This window comes from Harpia harpyja, chromosome 1, assembly GCF_026419915.1.
Source record: "Harpia harpyja isolate bHarHar1 chromosome 1, bHarHar1 primary haplotype, whole genome shotgun sequence".
NCBI lineage: Eukaryota > Metazoa > Chordata > Aves > Accipitriformes > Accipitridae > Harpia > Harpia harpyja.
Genome location: NC_068940.1, coordinates 57,271,121 through 57,291,608, shown reverse-complemented (window position 1 = coordinate 57,291,608; position 20,488 = coordinate 57,271,121). Strand labels below are relative to the sequence as shown.

The 20,488-nt window shown below is 42.4% G+C and overlaps 2 protein-coding genes across 9 annotated transcripts in view; one reads left to right on the top strand and one right to left on the bottom strand.

Annotated features, from left to right (window-relative positions):
* Nucleotides 1–15,522: 15,522 nt before the first annotated feature.
* On the top strand, nucleotides 15,523–19,192 carry SEC61G (SEC61 translocon subunit gamma). 3 transcript variants are annotated; one of them, XM_052795478.1, is made up of 4 exons: nucleotides 15,523–15,542; nucleotides 16,791–16,890; nucleotides 18,113–18,215; nucleotides 19,085–19,192. In XM_052795478.1, exons 2-4 carry the CDS (start codon nucleotides 16,797–16,799, stop codon nucleotides 19,092–19,094), a joined length of 207 nt encoding a protein of 68 aa, XP_052651438.1. In that variant the 5' UTR covers nucleotides 15,523–15,542; nucleotides 16,791–16,796; the 3' UTR covers nucleotides 19,095–19,192. The 3 variants fall into 3 exon arrangements, with proteins under 3 accessions (XP_052651438.1, XP_052651423.1, XP_052651432.1); XM_052795463.1 differs by lacking the exon at nucleotides 15,523–15,542 and adding an exon at nucleotides 15,883–15,968; XM_052795472.1 differs by lacking the exon at nucleotides 15,523–15,542 and adding an exon at nucleotides 16,268–16,392.
* TPK1 (thiamin pyrophosphokinase 1) overlaps nucleotides 18,143–20,488 on the bottom strand; it is a 324,730-nt gene continuing 322,384 nt past the window's right edge. For all 6 annotated transcript variants that reach the window (XM_052795439.1, XM_052795420.1, XM_052795398.1 and 3 more), the window contains one exon: nucleotides 18,143–20,246. The gene's annotated coding sequence lies outside the window, so the exon portion shown is untranslated. The remainder of the gene's footprint in view (nucleotides 20,247–20,488) is intronic.

The window sequence follows — 20,488 nt, the reverse complement described above, 5'->3', positions numbered from 1 at the left end:
CACAGGTATTCATGTGTGCATCTCTGTGTCTGCATGCCTGTTAAAAAGAGCAGACACAGGACTGGAAAGTCTATTTGTTTGTTTTCACATTTAAACAAAAACATCTTTTATGAGCCACAACCAACAGGAAGGCAATAACAGCTGGATAAGAATTTTGTGTTTAGACATGCTTCAGTCAAGTATTTTCCCTGACAAATGAAAAATTGAAAACTAAACAGCTTGTCCTGACAATAACACATGACTGTGGGGAATATGAAGACCAAAACACTGTGCAGCACAGTTGCATGGGGTATCCTTTGTTAGGACATTTTCCAAAATTTTGTAAAACTAACTTTTTCTAAAGTTGCTGTGCAGGAACGTCTTTATAGCTCCAAACGGTCAATTGGAAGGACAATTTAGCTGCATCCAGAAGAGCCAAGAAATCTTCTTGACACACAGGAAAATCTTAAGAATTATTGAAAAAATTCTCAAGCTGAGTCCTTGGACATCCTTCCTTAACTTTCATACTAATTTGGGGCTGATGAGCTTCATTTTCAGTTGGAGGCCCTGGCCAATGTTTGTTCTTAGAGTGGATTTGGCTCTAAGGCATCCAACAGGTTCCATCAGGCTGGGCTGGCCCTGTGTGGTGCTAAAGGCAGGCAAGTACTCTGCTCTCATATCGTTCACAAAGTTTTTTAATGCTTCTTTTCAGATATAAAGTTTGTTCTTTTTTTTCCCCCCATTGTTCCTAAAATCCACCCATTTACTCCTATCAATTTCAGTAGCTTACTATCTTGTCCATGCTATGAACACCGAGGTCTCAGTCCTTGTTTATTTCCTTTCACCCTTGCTTCTGATCTTGATGTGCTTCTTCCCTCTTCTGAAATACCAGGTTCCGGAATCCTATTTCTTAACCCATGTTTTTCTTCACACACCACTGGCTTGTATATTAAGTCCATATATCTTAGACTTGAAAAAAAGACGCGGACTTGAGGCTACATTGCTTTGTGTATTTCAGTCCTTGAACCACCCTTTCTACTTTTGCTAACAAGCCAACTTAGAATTATGTTTGCACAATCTCTGCAATATTGATCAGTGTATGGATAGCAAAAACCAGTAAATCCAGAGCAAAAATGAACAGGCCTGATAGGCTCAAGAATTAACACTTGATGCAACAGAAACTTGTTTAACCTGCCACATCTGCAGAACCCAAACAAAATACAGTTAACCTAAATAAACTAAATCTACTCTTTTGTACATCTCTTTCTTTGAAAAAAGCAGTCTGTGGCTGTCACTGTTTTGAGGATAATAATGCCATCTAGTGAGAGAAAAGGCTCACTGTACTATTTACATTCTCTTACAGGTACAATACAGAACATTTTAGATTTATCTATTGAAATGGTTGCATGAAAAGTGCACTACAGGAAATAAAATGTGTTCTCATGAGACCGCTTCTTTTTAAAAGCAAGACGTTGACAGATTTTTCAACAACACTTGAGTATTCATTTGTATGGGAAGATTTTATTATCTCTTCTGGAATTGCCTATTATACATATATATTAAAAATTTATGTAAATAGATTTTTTCTTATGGAATATTTTTCAATAAGCACTATATTTTTTACTGGTTTGCCTATAAAAAGCTATCTGACAATTGATTACTATGACAATTGATTACAATGACAATTGATTACAAAAAAAGAGGTTTCAAAGTTGATTTTGTTTCTGTTGCTTTGTTGACTCCAAGAAAGGCTGGCAGATGCTCTGTCTGCCTGTTAAGTACTTTTTTTTTAATCCATATGTTACGATCATGCACTGAGAAATCTAAGAAAATATGAAATACACATTTTTGGATGCAAGCAAACATTCCTGGGCTAACACATCCAAAGAAACCTTAGACCAAGGTTGAAAGTCCCCAACTTTCACGCAAACAAAAACGTCCAGGCAAAAGAAGAGAGTATGTCTACAAGAAGAATGGAGGTAGAGATGCCTTAATTCCCTGTAAAGACCTCAAATAAGTCAGATGCTTCTCATATATAAGCCCTTTGCACTGCTGCATTTCCTATGACAAGAACCACCACAGTCAGCGCAGGGAGGAGTTGGCACCTTGCTAACACGTAAGGCCAGTACAGTTACAACACAGGTGTGTCCTTTGCTTTTTTCAGTTTTGAGACCCAATCTGCTCCAAAAGCTCAGATTGGTGAGCTTATGCTTACATTAGGCTAAAAAAATCCAACATTGCAGTAAGTGGGGTACTTACAGAGGAGGGATGCAAAGACGAGAAGTAAAAATCTGCTGAGACTACGCCTGACCCCAGGAGCAGAGGAACGGGGCTCACCTCCTTCCTCAGCTCTGGGGGAGCCTGCACGCCTCCCTCCGGGCAACGTGGCCTGGGTAACAACAGTGATAAGGTAGCAATGTGAACATAAACGGAGGGGGGGGGAATAAAATGCCTGTAACTGTTCTGGGAGAAAACCAGTAACACCAAGAGCAAGTTAACAGTGCCAAAACTTGCCTAAGACAATCACCTAGTGGATTAAAAAGTAACCAGGAGACTTCAGAAAAAAAGCATCAGCTTGAAAAGACACCTAAAAGAAGCCTGGCTGTCGGGCAGCTGTGAGAAGTGGGACCGGAGCAGAGGAGGGGGGGTTGGCACAGCCAGCAGCTGTCCCGCGTGGGCACCGCCACCTCCACCAGCTGCCCCCACAGCACCGTGAGCATCCCGCCTCCTGCACCCATCCCGCAAGGTGTGCAAGGTGTGCACCCGTAACCCACACTGCCACGGGGGTGCAGGTAACTGCAAGTATGTGTTCATCTATGTGTTTGGGATGAGCGGCTGTCCTGGTTTTCACTGGGATAGAGTTAATTGTCTTCCTAGTAGCTGGGATAGTGCTGTGTTTTGAGTTCAGTATAAGAATGTTGATAACACACTGATGCTTTCAGTTGTTGCTAAGTAGCCTTTATACTAAGTCAGTCAAGGATTTTTCAGCTCCTCATGCCCAGCCAGCAAGAAGGCTGGAGGGGCACAAGAAGTTGGGAGGGGACACAGCCAGGACAGCTGACCCAAACTGGCCAAAGGGGTACTCCGTACCATGTGACGTCATGTCCAGTATATAAACTGGGGGGAGTTGGCCTGGGGGGAATTGCCACTCGCGGACTAACTGGGCGTCGGTGGCTGGTGGTGAGCAATTGCATTGTGCATCACTTCTATATTCCAATCCTTTTATTAAGTATTGTTATCATTATCATTATTAGTTTCTTCTGTTCTATTAAACTGTTCTTATCTCAACCCACAAGTTTTACTTTTTTTTTCCCCCGATTCTCTCCCCCATCCCACTCAGGGGAGGGGGGGAGGAATTGAGTGAGTGGCTGCATGGTGCTTAGTTGCCGGCTGGGGTTAAACCATGACAGCTGCAGAAAAGTGCTTAGAAATCCGTAGGCATTTATTAACATCTTGTGTCTGGTATTGGGGTTTATCTATTGCATTGCTAATACTGATCCCAAAAGTTCAGTTCACTGACTGCCAGTTACTTGTCGTTAATAAATCAATAGGCCCATTTAAGCCTGATTTAAAACATGAGAGTTGACCAGTTTTTCCCTGAGACAGAAATACCCTGTTCACCACAGTATATCTGTGAAGCTCATTTGGACACTTGACTCTTCCCACGAAAGGGCTGATCCATCCTCTCAGATGTATGAATTGCTCTGGGTGTTAGGACACCTTGAAGTTCGTTGTTGCAGCATCTACACCTCATGATATTTAGCTCCATGGAAGCAGTGGATACCCAGCAATGCCTGAAATAAACTTCTGGCAAATACATATATATTTGTCACTCAAGATTTGCTCTTTTAGTTTGACAAACTGTAAAAAGGATCCCCTGACAGAATCATGACTTCACAACTCACAGCTGTTATTTATGCTCTATAAAATGTCACCAACATCTGCTACCGTAGCTAAACGCAGTACTGCAATGCAATTTTAAGCTCAGATGTAAATAAACAAAAATTGTTTCCAAACAGTGGCATAAAAGGCAATAAACCTGAAATATAACCCTGAGTATTTTAAAATCTAAAAGGATATCAAGCAGTTGAATTTTTATAGGATGAGATGCATATGAGAACAGAAAACTTCAGTTCTCCAAATGTAATTCCTATGTGTCTGAATAAATTCAAGGTTTTCAGGTGTTGTTTGTATTTTTCGTCTGTTTCTATGTTGTGTTGGCATTCCTGGTCCTCATGTTTAATATTCACAGAAAGACAGGTGCCCCTTTGTATAGTGCCTTAGGATCTGTCACCTCTGTCACTTCAGAACTGCCACAGGCACATTGACAGTCACATCCAGAAAAGGATGTCCTGGGACACCGAGCCAGACCTGCAGGCACCTCCTGTGCAGGCTCATGTCACGTAGCACTCAGGCTAGCAGCCACCCTGACCTGGCTGGCAAGAGAAACACATACACTTGCCCTGGGGCAGCCAAATGACTCCAACTGTTCTTTCCAGCACCTGGAAATAGCTTTGATCAGCAAAAAAGCATCAGTTCTTGCAATGCAAACACCTAAAGTTTAGAAACATCTTGTAAAACAGTTTGAGAAATGCAATCACTGCCACAAGGGATGCTAACCCAAATGCGGACTTCCAAATACACAGTCTGATTCTTATAGTCTGCAATCAATCTCCACTCCCCACCTTTTGTTTCCTTCAGTACCAAGAAGTAACTCCTCTAACATGGCTCACCTAGACCAAAAGAACCTGTGCTGGTCTCCTATATTCCAGCAAGATCTTCACTTCTTGGGCTTTTCTGAGAGGAGCCCCTGGAAGAAAAAATCAGAAAGGGACACTGGAGAAAGCACTGGAAGGCCAAAGACTGGACAGTCAAACCTTGGGCCACTAGGTCCATTCATTGGGGCATACTGACAGCCAGTCTCCTAGAAGTAAACTTTGCTGGGACAGGCAATGATGAGAACTTTTTCCAAATGTGCAGCTCTATGCACATACCCCAAAGGAGTAGGCTGGTGCCAGAGAAGCCAAGGTCCAGATGTCAGTAGCCATCAGAATAGCCCTGTTCTCCCCGGAGTCATGTGAACACTGAGTTGTATGGGACAGAGATGCCAAATGTCATCGAGATCTTGCTAGTGCTAAATAAGATCAATGAGAAGGTTTTCTCCACCTCTGGCAGATGGAAAAACTCCCAAGTGGAAGGTAGCTGGGGAGCCTTTCACGGAATATGAATGCTACTTAACTTTCTACTCTGAAAGAGACCATCCTCTGCTGATATTTGCTGATGCCAAAAGACTGCAACTACAAAACTTCCCCAGCACCACAGTTTTAGTTTGGCACAGGCAGCCTATCAGCAGAATCAAGGACATCACCATTGCTAGATGACCTTTAAAAAGTAATGTCTTGTAAACTCAATTTTCAGAGAAAAATCCTGAGAGAAAGATAGCTACAGATGGCTTACTACCCTGAGGACCCATTTGGAGAAGCACAATTTGAAAGTGCCCCGGAGCTGATAAATTAACCTCTAGATAGCCTACGTGTTCACAGACCTTGGAGTTGTCAGATGCTCTGAGATTGTCTGTCCCCTTCCCAGGCTCTAGCCCCCGAGGCTGGCTGGGACAGTACTGTACCAAACAACTCTCCCTGAAGATAGCCAGAACAAGCTGGATTTTGTCAAATGGCACCAGCTGTGGCTAACAGGGTAGCATTTATAAGTAAGGTTTGGGCTTAAGGAATGGAATATCTTCCACTCCATGGACTGTTCCAAGGACTTGGGAACGTTTGATGAGGGTGACAGCATTTCAAGCAGCACCAGGAAAGCTCAGGAGTCTAAGGGTGGACAAGTAAAGATCATCCTGCAAAACAACTTGCAGAGGTAATTAAGAGCCAGAGAAGACTGAAGAAAATCTGCATTCAGTGCTGCATTCAAGGGTCGGCAGAGTTTGAAACCAATGCAGACAATACTATAAATGATTTAACAATAGCTATCTGATAAGTAAAATCTACAGATACACAATGCAGCACTTGAGGACTACTAGTAAGGCAGGCCAAAGCCACATGACTAATTAACTGCAGACTAGAGACTGAGCCAAGATCTAACGCCTAGGAATAAGGTGTAGTCCTGGCAGCTCCAAGAAAAGAAAGCAAAAATGCTCCAAGAAACAAAAAGGAACTGACAGAGAGGCACACCACCATACCCCTCCATTTTAGCTGCATGATGGGTGGGTGCACACTTCAGACCTAAAGGACTGATCTCACTAGTACAGCCAACAAAAGATTACCTGGCTTCAGCGCTTGTACTTAGATACCCCTATAGTGCAACTATGTATTTCAAAAAAGCACTTGGAGTGAATTATCAATGTTTTAAAATGACATAAAGCAGACTCACCTCACAGAAAAGGAGGGAGTTATGTATAAAACCTTTTTGCAGTCCAAAAGGAAGCCCAGCCCAATTCGTACTACAATTTATCAGTGGTTGCTTCTTAAAAGTTGTAAGACTGGAACAAACTGGTGTTTGCCACTTATTTCCAGAGGAGTTTGCTACCCACATGAAATCTGCAAGTGACTCCAACTGTGGTTCCTTATCCTTCCCGTAAGAGAGGAGATGGAGCCTAAGACTGCTATAGTAGATCCCATATTACTCAAGTCCTCTCAAGCCCTCAGGACCTATTCAAGTCTTGTCTATCTAGAAAGGCTCCACAGAGATTATTTATTTGGTAATTCATATCCACTGGCCCCCTCTCAGGCTGCAACCCTGGGAAGTGAGGCATTCACTGCTCTAGGGTAAAAGAACAGAAAAAGGCATCTTGGGTATTTTCTGTGTACCGTATTTTGGAATTATTTTAAAAATCAGAAGTCTTATTAGCACTGCCTCTCCCAATCCATGACAAGCTACGGACTGCCAGTAAGATTAGAATTAAAAAGCTGTTGATGTAATAAAAGACCCTAATTCATGTAATTGAAGCTGTATAGTTTAAAGGCCAAGGATATCAATAATGCTGAACTGACGATAACAAAGTATTTGTCAGTCCTTAAAAGCCTTAAATCTATACAGCAGACAGAAGCCTTAGATTTCCCAGCATTTAATATTGTTTTAATAGCTTAATGATTAACTCACAATTAATTACATCATGTTTGGTGGCCAATATGTTTGTCAGGTTCATGCCTATAAGCGATTTGTAGGAGTCTAAATACTGGTCTATCTACACTGCAGCCCCAAAGGGATAACGAGAACCCCTGCAAATGTACAGACCAGCCACCATAGATCCCGGAGTCAAAGCCGGGATACTAACCACCAGGCATCTTTATCCTGCACCCAAGGTAGACTAGGCTCCTGAGGATCCACCACTTCCTTCAGATGAGCTATCTAAATAACATGGGGAGATAGTTCGATACAGACAAATCACACTGCTGTACCCTGCCTCAGAGGATGTTTCCCTTTGCCATTTAATTGCCAAATTGGCTTAACACAGAAGTACAGCAAGAAGAAGTACTAGAAGAAAATGAAACAAAAGGAGTTTCTGTACTTTGACAGTGTAACCAGACCTTCACTGCTTTACCTTGCATTTTCTCTGGCTCCTCAGCTCATAATTTCCTTCAGCTCAGACCTCTTACACCATCACACTACCAAAAATTTAGTTTTTTCTACTTACATTACATATCACACCTGAATGTTCCCTGGCCCCATCACTGTAGGGAAACACAGAGTAACACCTCCTTACCTCACTCCTACAGGTAGGATGTACTGAACAAGTTTTTTTCCCTAAGCACCTGACGTCTTCCCAAAAGCTAACTAAGGGCAGTTAAGGGCAGGCTATTCTTTTATAGTTAAAATCAGGCTTAGGGGTGAGCGGGGATGGAGTAGGCTAAAGGAATGGTTGCAGAAAGGACGCTTGCACGTGAGCTGGGGTAGAGTTATGAGCATAGTGTGCTTGTGAGACTACACATAGCCTCCTTAGCCCAGGAAAATCTCTCAGGCAATGTTTGTCAGTGACACTGTTATATTACATATGGATTATTATTTTACAGTATTAGGTTCTTACACATATATTTTTATGCAAGAAGAGCGAAATATTAAATTCAACGAATAACTCCAAAGATCAGGACAATAACGCCTTGTGATATCAATTTCACAGCTTGACTCAGCATTAGATTCTAATCAGGATTACAGCTCTTACAGGCCCAGAGCAGGTATCTTTACTCCAGCTGCCTAAACCCAGAATAACGAAAATTAATGATTTATATTTATGAAATACATATGAGATCAAGTTCTCTGTTGCAGGTAATAAGGAAAAGTGCTGTTGACTACACTTGAAAACTGTAATATTATAAACGACAGTCCCAAACAGCTGCCAGGTGCTTTTAAAATAAATATTATAAAGGTACGCCAGATTTCATTTAGATTATGTGCCATGAATTAGCTAGAAGCGAGATACGCAATCCAGTTAATAGCATTATCAGGATAGCAGTGTGTCCACACATTAAGACAGATGCAAGGTTCAAAGTGCAATTTGCAGATAATCATTTGGGCAAGACTATTTCATACTTGACTAATTTAGCTAACAATTTCAAAAAGGTGCTAATTAAAAAATGCCTGGGGCTGTCACTTGCTGCCAAAATTGCAGAGATGCTGCCATTGAAATGTTTCCATCTAATTATTAAAGAAAGCATTTGGACTGGTTCAGGAGTTGGAGAACAGACACAAACTTACTGTAATGTTAGCAAAACTCACTTTTGAAACTTCCTAAATCTCATTACTCCAACATTTTGGACAGTTTTACAATACTAACTCCATGATTAAGAGGAAGTGACATCTGGCTAATAAAAGCATTGGGAAGTGCTAGATCCTCAGGTATTTATTTTGTAAACCAACACCATCTTTCAGGCTTCTGTTCTTTTCTCCAACGATGCAAGTAATTGATTTTTATCTTACTGGGAAAGGAAGTGAGAGAAATAAGATTTACAAATATTTCATTGCCTGCTCTAATTGCAACCGTTACTGACGGGGCTAAGGAACTACCAGCAATTTTGTGCTGAAACACTGCTGGATACATTTGTACCAGTTGAACAGAAGATTCCCCAAATACTTTTCACCAATAAAGACTTGGAGCATTACAGGTGAGATAAATAAGCAGAGTAATCCACTGAACCTTATTATTCCCTGTGCAGGATCAAATAAAACTCACCAAGACTGCTGCAGATTCAGACACCAGCAAGAAAGGTCTACAGCTTCTTCATGCTGTGAAAAGCAGCTTCTCCCTCAGCGCTCTGACTTGCATGTGAGGAGGATCATGCACTCAACTACTGACCGAGCAAAACTGCTTCTCTAATGACCAACACTTTCAGGTTGGTCTCAAGACATCTTTAAAGGACCTACAGTTCAGAGACACTCTATCTCTGCCTGCTGAACAGTAGGTCCCATCAAGGTTCCTCAGACTGAGCACGTAGAAACAGAAATAGTCAAAAATCCCAGATCCATTCATATTTCTTTTTAGGTTACACGCAGAGTGAAGATTTGTGAAGGCAGAAAGGAGGAAAGGGGGGCATTTAAAAATATCTTCAAAAGAGTATGAAGAAGGTACATTAAAAAACGAAACTTTGCAATTCTAGTTTTCTGAAGTTTGAGAATGATCCCCATCCCTGTAAAATCTTCCAAAGCTGATTTTCAGTTCTGACATACCCAAATTCCTCTGCATTCTTTTACGCCCAAGTTATTACATATTTAGAGTATGTTTCCAAGGCACCCTTTGTGAAAGCACATGCTGCTAGCGTGCCTGAAGCACACAGCTCCTGTGCAAATCAGTGACATGTCTGCGTTGGCACAGGCACTTGGCAAAATTCAGGAGACCTCAACAGTATTATGAAAGCTTAATCTGAGCCAAAGGCAAATGTCCTACTTAATCGGAAAGCAGCAACAAAGACAGGCAGCCAACCAACTTTATACAGATCAGCGAGGAAAAAGGATGTTAAAAAACCCTAGGCGCAAGTAAGTTATTGCTCTTTTCAGTGCTAAGAAGGGGTTTTTTTCTTTCTGTCCACCTCTATCCTTTCAGCTGCTCACTGCCCTACCCATCAGATGGTTCCCATTCTCATAAAGTGGTGGCTCTCAACTTCTTCCATATTTTTACAGTTTTACAACAGGCAAAAGCTGAAGAAACACCTTTTACCTCCAGAGAAAGAGATGGCATTCCGGCCCACACCCCTAGCCAGCTGGGATTATGGACCTCACTGGAGATGACATGCAATGAAATAGCTTTTATACCGAAACATGTATCATGATAGTAGGACTGGGGTCCAGCTCAGCTGACCCCATTACCAGGATGGAACAGACATCTTGAGTAGTTACTCCCAAGCCACAAACTGAGTAGAAGGTGTATTAAAACATCACAGAAAGAAAATACAGTTTTAGTTTATTGTACTTATAAAATACCAAAAAGAGGCATGCGGTACGCTTTACAAACTGAAGAAAGTACGGGTTTGCCAAAACAAAGTAAAACAAAATCTCATACTAGAAGTGGGGCTTTTAATTAACGTTTTGACACTATAGCCATGCACCGATGAACTGCTTGCTCATGGTTATTGAACAAATTGGTTGCTCTGTCATCTTGGCTTGAAGCAGACAGGGGCCACATTCAATATACCTAAAAAGATGCTTTGCTTGCACTTTTTGCTGCTACTTCTGTATCCACTATATGATTGAGTCTTATGTATAATACATGCAACCATTGCATATTTTTGAAAGCCATTTTTTAATGTCTAAATGTACACAAAGCACCTGAAAATGTTTCTGCTGACATAAAATACTCTTCTGCTAGAAAAAGAAAGCTATCACCTCATTTTTAATCAAACTTCGTCCTCAGGGGGAAAAAAAAAATCATCTTAAGGTTAAGAATATTTTCAATTTTAATTTAGCTTTTTTTCTTTTTAATCTGAGGTAGTAATTAGCATTTACTGACATAGTAGTGGTGTTATTATAAAGAATTGAGTAATTTTTTTCTTATCATACACAAAAATCTTCAGGTGGCAGCTGCAAACATGGGGATGAGGCCCGTATGGTCAGTTGCCATTTACCAGAGCAAGATTTAGAGGAAGCATTCTCTGGCCCATTGTTTATCAAAGTTACTTTTCTTATTACTTTTTGTTGGATGAGCCCAGAAACTATGGGAGAATGATATTAACTGGCACAAAAAAAACAAACCATGAACTTAAAAAGTGGTGCATCTCAAAGAAAGAATTGAGAAGTGGCTAACATTAGGAGAAATCAAGCCATCAGTGCCAGCTGTGCTTAAACAAAACAGTATTATTACAAGCACTGAATCAGAGAAAGTAGTAAGCATTTGATTTTTCTTTACCTCTCAGACCTGAACAGCTGATGGAGGCACACCTATTCCTCTCTTAACTTCCTTACATTGCTTTTGCTATCTAGAAACCTTATCTTAAGATCTTTTTAGTCTGAGGTATCATTTAGTGAAGCCATTTTAGTATAGTGCCCTTGTTTATCTCATATTCTGTCTATCGTTATACAGACACAAATCTTCCAGTTCTTCAGGTCTTTCAAATTAAACTGAACATGGACTTTGTTTAAAAGGTCATCTTTAAAATTATACACAATAAATCTAACACTGGTAAAAATTTATTTTAATAGCACTCCTCCCTCATCCCCACATTTCATCTCCATTGAATATTAAGCAGCACAAATCAAAGGATGGGGTTTGTTGACTGCTTCAGACTAGCGACATTCCCTTTCACAACCATGGCATTAAAGCCTGATCTAGTGACATTTCTATAATTAATGAGGCTAACCCAAAGACAGGGACCACAAGCACTTCATCATTTCCTTCTGAACCCCACATATGAGCTATCATTTCCTTCCTAACATTAATTCCTCATTTATGTTCTTCCCCTGCATCTGTACAGCTACTGAGGAGGGAAATCATCTTTCTTCCCATCGTAAATCATGCAGATATGCTTATCAAGTCCAAACAGAGCCTCAGGATCGTTTAGGAGAACAAAAAGCTAAAAATAATTTTTAAATGTCAGAAGCACATAGATATTCCAAAGGTTTCTCAAGATATAAATTAATCAAACATATTTACGATAATGTAAAATTAAGAAATAAAAGGTCCCACATATCTTAGCAATTTCTAAAGACTGAATTTTATAGTCATTTAGTCATCCAACACTGACTGTCAAGTGATGGATCATTAGCATGACTTCAGTCAATGGGGCTACAGTGCTGCCTTTGAAAATCTGAGGGGGCATCTACCCGCAGCCCTGTTCAACAGGCTGCTCTGTCCAAGGAGGTCCCCTAACACCTTTCCCACACCATCACCTTGCTTTCTCCTCTCGCTCTTCCTTCTCTGCACTCTTCCCTTGTTTGGGCTGTAAATCTCTTGCTGCTGTGTGGTCTTTATTCTCTGCTATGTCTGTTTTCTGTCCCAGAGCATACCCAGATGCCCACTGTCCCCAGAGGCCTGTCTTCCTTGTGTATGCAAGTCCACCAGCTGCCACCTTCATAGTTTTCTTAGTCTTTTTCTTTGCTTTTGCTGCCTCTCAGGATAACTACTTTCCCCTCAAATTCGTGAAGGCAAGTCAGATTCTGTCTGCAAAGGCTACCCTCCTCAAACAATCCATCCATCCCAAAAACTCCCCTGGGGAAGCAACTGGCCTTTTGCCTTGCCTCCTTCCAGTTCAAATCTGCCTCGTGCCCTGCATTTGGAAACCCTGGGCACAGAGCTGGCTATGCCTCCTGCTCACCCCTCCGGCCCTTCCTACTGGGGAGCATCTCAATTCCTGTTGCCTATCGTGGGATGGGAAGGAGATAGTTCAGCAAGACTCCATATCCCAAATGTATCACTTTTTGTGCAGCCACAAGAGACCTGCTGGGATCACTACACCCAACTCATTTTCTTCTAGGACATGGGCAGTACTCCTTCAAACAAAAAAGCCAGGCTGCCAGGTCTCTCCCCTCCAGCGTGCAGACAGAAGAGCACTTCCCCTTCCATTGGGCTTCTGCTAATGCCAGGCAGCACCAGCCCCACAGAAGCCTGAACAGGAGCAGGCACTTGCTCTTCCCATTTGCCTGAGCATGGAGCAGGGGCAGGGTAGGGAAAGCAGGGTTACCTCCTGCAGGAAAGCTTGGAGGCTCATTCAGACAGAGCTACTACTCTGTCCTTCCTGCGCCACTCGGGGATTACATGTGTACCAGCTGAGCATGCAGAGACTGAGCTTCCTCTCACACTGAAGATTGTGTATGGGAAAAAAAGAAAAAAAAAAACAACAAAAAAACCCCCGGATGTGGCTCCAGTTCACGCAAAATGAATATCCAGAAGCAAATGAGCATTAGCACACTACAATATAGGATAACAACTGTGTTTCTTCTGTTAAGAGAATGATTATTTACTGCTTAGATATCGTTGTAAAAGCAGACTTGTAAAACTGTCACAAAAATTTACATGTGCAAGCACACCACTTTCTTCCCCAACCATAAAGAAGTAGAAACAAACCGCCCTAGCGATAGTCCAGCTTTCAATGAAAAAAATATGCATGCCTGGGAGATACAAGCTTTTTCATATCTTCTGTAAATGCAGATGACTCTTTGTAAACATAGTTGCCCCGAAGACCAAGTCTAAGTAACAATATGTGAGTACAAGGACACTAAAAAATAAATGTTGGAGAAGAGTTTGAGGCAGAACAGCAAATGCACTCTGTGCACAAAACAGGACTCTGCCTCTCCCCCAAGCTGCTTGCTGAAGTCCAAACTTGCAGCCTGGCAGGGAAAGAAGAGAGCTCATCATGGGAGAGCGAGGAACAGTTGAGACAGAGGACAATCCCCATCTTCTACTCCATCAGAGGCAACCCATGGTTAACAAACCCGTGATAACAAAGTCACATTTTTAAGCCAGGCAGTACCTGCTAGCATTCTCCAGAATGTTTCTCCTGAGAAAAACAACTTAAAATAGAGAATTAGGAGGGGGGGCGGGGAAGAACACAAACCTTTATTGCAGTGAATGCTTTTTAATCATAACCTAATCCAGCCAGAAGTCTATGCCATGAATTGTTTCATACATGTGTCTTCTTGATTGATTCAGGTTAGTTTTTTTTTTTAAATCATTGCCATTTGGTTACAGGAACCTAGTGCTGTGAAAACCATTGCTCTGCAGCAATGGTTTCCAGCAAGGCTCATCACGCAGCACAGCTGGAAATATGAGTTTCCTCTGTTGGTAAAGTCTCTAGCATTTATCTGTCACACTGAAGGGAAAAAACAAACAAAACAAAACAAAAAAACATGAAAGGCAGCCTCCATGTAGTGACTTGTCATGCAGAGGACCAGCAGCCTGCTCTGCCCCACCATGCACTGTGAACTATGGCTATCAGGTGCTCAGCTGCTTTCCTTAGGGATCTTCCTCTCCCTGAGTGGTGACACTGCTCATTCTTGCAGACTGCAAACTGGCCTCAAAAACAAGAGACAAATTATACGCATATCTGTTGTGGGAGGCCTAACTGACTCTGTGATCTTTCTGTGCTGGTGTGCCAATGGAAAAGGTCTAACGGAATTTGGCCAGCAAAATTACAGCCCCATCTGAGGCGTAGTGCTAGATGAGGTCTGATTCAAAGCAAAATCCAATTCAAAGCCAGGCTTTTGGAGAAAACTTGTAGAGGAGCCCATGGCAATAAACCTCCAAAGCCAAAGAGAAAGCTCATGTTTGAAAGAGATCAATAATACTGAAGGACTTGCCCTGTGGGCAAAGACAAGGAAGGCGGCTGCCAAAAAAATCCATGGAATATCAAACAACCCCCTGCTCTGATGGTACTTCATCTGTCATGAAAGCTGTCACAAAAAAAGTTAAGCCCAGAAAATATTTTGTGCACACTTAAATCCAATAGTGAGTTGAGATCAGCAAAGTATTTGCCTGATCTGGCCGCAAAAGCCCCACAGCCTGACTGAAAAATTAGTAAGCCTTAGGTACTCAATACGCACGCAAAGGTGGCAGCCAATCAGGAACAGAGTTCTAGACCAAAATTAATGATATCAAAAGCAAATTAAGGATAAAAATCAATAAATGTTATCTTTGCTCTTCCTTTACCTGTTACATGATCTGATTTTCCTTTTGAAAACAGCCAGGAAGGACTCACTTTAGGCAGCAACAGCCTCTTTTACCCCCTCATGCAAGGAAGCCTTCTACATTACACCTGCGGTGCTGAAATGTAAAAAGCTTTCCCATTTCTAAGTGCTGGGCTGCACACTCCTCTATGCAAAAAAAAAAAAAAAAAAAAAAAAAAAAAAAAGCCACAGGAGTCTATGTTTTCAAAGGTGATGAACTCCTGTGGTCCGTGATGGCTTCAGCACTCTTAGGAATCAATAAATGTCTGACTCACGGGCAATCACAGCCTGAGCAGCTTTTTCATGTTGGGTTTCCCCCCCCCTCCCTTCATCGAACAGCATTTGTCACAGGTATATTGGTACCATCTTCCCTTTATTTCCCGCCACGAGGCTCTCGGATCCTACGGCTGTAACCGCGCGGGAAAGCAAATTCGTTGTCAAACGCCGACGGACGCGCCGCCCGGGTACGTGACAGCCGCATCAACCCGCACAGCTGCGCAGTCCCCGCCGGGCCTGCAGCCCCCGCCGGGCCGCAGCCACAGGTTCCCCCCGCGCTGCGCGCCGTCTACCCGCCCTGAGGCGCTGAGGCCTCCCCCGGCCCCGGCTGCAGCCGGCAGGGGCCCCTCTGCCCGGACGCCAGGCCGCGCCGCTCCCCCCACTAGGCCCAGGCAGCGGGAGAGAGCGCGAGGGGCCCCAGGAACCAGAAAGAAAAGAAAAAAACCAAAAACCAACCCCAAACAAAGCCCCACGCTCAAAATCCTCCTTTTTCTTCTTAAAACAAACCCGCCCCGCCCCGCCCGCCGGGCGCGCTGACGTCACCGCCGCCGGGCGCGCTGACGTCACCGCCCTCTGCCGCCGTGCGACGTGGCCTTCGCCCAGCAGCGCGAGCGGTAAGGGCGGCGCGGGGACCCCCGGGCTGTCGCCGCCCCGCTCGGGGCGCCCCTCCGCCCGGGCGGCGGGGGCTGAGGAGCGGGGGGAGCGAGCCCCGGGCCCGGCTCCGGCTCGCAGGCCCGCTGGGCCGGCCTCCCCGGGGGGTTCGGGGGCCCAGGCTCCCTTGGAGCGAGGCCGCCGGCCCGTGCGGCCCGTCCCGCGGCGGGGCGGGGGAGCTGGGGCAGGCCGGGCGGCCCGGCCTCGGCCGCAGGGGTGAGGAGAGGAGTCGAGTCGCGTCGCAGGGAGACGTGAGAGGGACCCTCGTATCGGAGGGCCTGTGCTGGTGAATGACCGCAGACCCTTCCAGCCTGGTGTCGTGCTTGGGGTGGCAGCGCTGGCAGGTGCTTGTTTGGAGAACGAGATCAGGCCACGGTATTTCCCTCGGTGCGCACCAACCCTCCAGCAGCTTTGGCTTGGGGGTTTCTTGAGAGTGGTGACTTTTGTCTATTTAGACGCCTTCGGCAGTGTCCTCAGAAACACACTGTAGGACATAAGCTGAAAGCAAGCTGTTATGGAGCTGTTGTTTTCATCTGCTATGCTGAAAGGCATAGCTTTTCATATTTTTTGCAGGCAGTGGTAGGTCCTCATGTTCATGTATTGATACAGTGTCTTTATTTTCTGCAAAGTGGAAGTATCTTTTCAAGTCTGGTTAGGTTGGAGTATGACACTTTATCTTAAGTCTTTACAAATTTTGTAGGTAACTCCTACTTCTGTAATAAAAAAAATTCTCCCTTTCAGTATATACATGGCACTGCCAATACTAAATCCGTTCATCTTTGCAGGTAATCATGGATCAGGTAATGCAATTCGTGGAACCCAGCCGTCAGTTTGTAAAAGACTCCATACGACTTGTTAAAAGATGCACCAAGCCTGACAGGAAAGGTAAAGCACACAAAACCCAGAAGCAATCCTTATTTCATCTTATATTTTACCGTGTATCCTTCCGTATGTGACTTGATTTATTTGTCATGAATGTTTCTCACCTTTCAGTATGAGATTTAAACTTGAGCAGTTATCCAGTTGTTAATGGGTTTATGGTTCTGGATATAATAATACTTGAATGTGTCCTTTTCTGGTATGTATCAGTCAGGTGTGTGAGAGTGGTACTAAAGCTCACCTTATGAAACAGGCTAAGTAGCTGAAATTGGCCATTTTCAGACAGGCAAGTAATAGTTTTCATGTATTAGGTAAACTGCTCCGAGAAGAAGTTGTGTGCGCTTTGAAAAGATAAATACAGCAGTCAGGTTCGACTGATTGCAGTCAGCTTGGGGGAAATTCTGGAGAAAACTGTTTGTTACTTGACCTTGGAGGAAACACTTCATTTTTAGGAGACCCAAAAGGAGCTTGGATTGCTTTTTGCAGTGCCCATTCTGTACTTCACAGTTGTCAGGTGACTGCCTGATTGTGACAGGAAGAACTTGGTTGCTGGAAGTATAGAAGAGGAGGTGTTTGGATTTTCTCAAAGGCATTAGAGCGAAGCTGTGACTCTAACCAGAATGCAACTGGTTGTCCTTAATGGCAGTAGTTACGATGCTTTATTCACATGCTCAGGATGAAGTTTACTGACATCTTTTGAGATCAGTAAGGAACTTCATTCACTGTCAGACTGGCAGGGTTGTGAGGGGCTGTTGACCTTCCTAGTCCATTTCATGGTTGCTTTCTTAAAATAATTGAGAATATCACTTAAGTACTCGATTTCTGCTGGGACTTAATATGTCTTCCTGTGACAGACATAAATGCAGCTTTTCCATTTTTTATACTGTATTGGGGATTATTTTCAGGCCTTGTAGGGATATGAAGTAAAGATAATGGAATAAGTGTTCCATAAATTGTTATGAACTGTGGGTATTTCTGATTCTGCTTATTATTTAAAAAAGTTAAGATCGGCCATGCTTTGTGGAAAGCAGCATCTTCTCTTAAAATCTCATCTGTCTTCTGAAAAAGTGGATTTGTTTCTCAATGTCAATGCAGTTTGCTTTTGAACTGCTTCCTGTGTTAACGTTACCGTTTTCTAAAGAGATCTCTCTCCTGTGGTCACTGTAGTGCACATCTCCTGTACGCCATACATGAGGCTTCCTAGACTAAAATTTTTTTGGTTTTATAGAGTTCCAGAAGATTGCCATGGCAACAGCAATAGGCTTTGCGATAATGGGATTTATTGGTTTCTTTGTCAAATTGATCCATATCCCAATCAACAATATCATTGTGTAAGTAAATATGACCTTTAATTTCACTAAATTTGACATTCGTTTTTACCTGTTCAGTTATAAACAGAGGATGTTAGTGAGCCATACAGGATCCATGTTGCTTTAGTATCTCTGCATTTCACATGGTAGTGTAATATGACAGGTATTACTTGATTCAAAGGACTTGATCAGGAAGCAGTTGTTAATTTAGCATGCTGCAAAATATTAGATCCATAGTTCTTCAGGTTTTTTTCAAGTATTCTGCTTCAAAACTGAACATCAAATGTTTTGTGTTCCAGTTCCACAGTGTGTGTTTGATCATAGAACATTTACTTTATTTGGATCTTACATACTCTTACTATTTCCAGTTCATAATTTGGGTATCCAAAGTAAATGCATGGATGGTAAGGTAGAGAAAACTGAGTGATTGTGCTGGAAGGTGACAGGGCACAGAACAAAGTTGGTCTTGTTTCATTTACTGAGTGCTAGATATGTTTGAAACTTTGTTTTACTTGTAACTGCATTCTGTAAAATACCTTTTAGAATGAACATTGCAGCATGAAAAACTTGACCCTTAAGTTGACTGGCAGTCATGGAACTGACATATTAACACTACCAATTAAAACTCCTGAGATTCTCCAAAGCTGATGTAATCCCTTTTCTAGCACTGGAACAAGTTAAATACTATTCTGTGACCATGACTTGTGGCTTGCTTATCCCTGTAAGAGTCGTGGTCTAGGCAAGGAGAAATGTTTGAAAATAGTAGATAAGCTGTAACAGTAGTAATGTTTGTCCTAACAAGGCAATGGTGGGACGATAAATTAGACTTCAGATGGGATTGCTTGATCACACTTGATTAGTTGAAACTGATTACTTTGTTCTCTCAACAGAGGCGGCTGAATATTCATCATGAAGAACAAGATGTTGTGACACTTGCTGCAAAGATTTCACAGCTTTAACTTGTTTGCTATTAAACAAGCTCAGTTTGGGTTTTCAAACATTCTTGTCATTCCTCTTTTAAAGTGTATGCGATCATATCTGTCTACATTACAGGCTTTTTTTTTAGTAGTAGTAGAGTGTTTTATTTGTTTTGTTTGTTTTGTTACTTCTTCAAACCATAACAGAGTCATTCGGGTAGGAAGGAACCTTGGGAGGTCTCTAGTCCAACCTCCTGCTCAAAGTTGGGTCAGTGTTGCATTCTGACACGGTTGCTTAAGGCTTTGTCCAGTCAGGTATTGAAAACCTCCAAGGGTGACAACTGTACAGCCTCTCTTCAGAAGCTATTCCAATGCTTAATTTACTGCTTAGTAAACGGCATTGTTCCAGCAAAAGTAGACAGCAAGGAAACAGCATTACTGTATCCTCTCGAGTGGTGATTGAAAAATCTATCAACTGGAATTCTTGTCACTAATTTCTGGAATCACCATCATTACCTGTAATTCCTTTCTGCATTTGGAAGTCCTGTTACATTATACTATGTACTTGACTGGAAAAAACCTCCATCAAATAAAGAACTTGCATTGCCAGTCCTTACTCTGATGGCACAATTAAGAAAGCCAAACTTAGCTGATTACTAAGATATACAGTTTGAGGTTAATATAGTTGTCAGAGATACTAAGAAGTCCTTCAGCGAATCAACAACTTGCTCACACTGTTGGATAGGATATACACCCATTTTGGATACTGGTTCTCTAAGACAACTGCACATAGAATTATAAAGGGCTCTGTTTTTGTTGACCTGGAAGTTTCCGTTAGTAAATGACTGAATATTTTGATTTTAAAAACTAAGCCTGTAAAAACTCTGGTAGATGCAATGCTCTTCCTCCTCAGATTGAGATTAAGCAATTTATATTTCATTCCAGAAAGTTTATTGTAAGCATTTGGTGTTTGCAGAAGTTACAGTGCTACTTCCATTACAGACTTTAAAAGCACTTAATACTGGGAGATCTGATATTGGTATTACAGCAAAACTGAAGCTTCTTCAGTACACAAACTTGCTTCATAAGTAGAAAAGTTCAATTACTGCTCTTCTTGAGAAATCTTCACCAGCACCTGCATGTTACAAACCAGGACAGAAAAATGAGATTAACTACTCTTAGTGCTATCACCTTTTAGTATAGTTATACTATGTGCAACTGTGTACTGTATTTCCTCATAGCAAAAGGGGAAAAAATAGTTCAGTATTGGAATAAAATACTTTGTAAAAATAGTCTGAACTAACCGGATAAGCAGTAACAGTTTCTTTACATTCACTTCTCTTTGTGATTGTATTGGGTGGCAGCTCATGTGTCTTC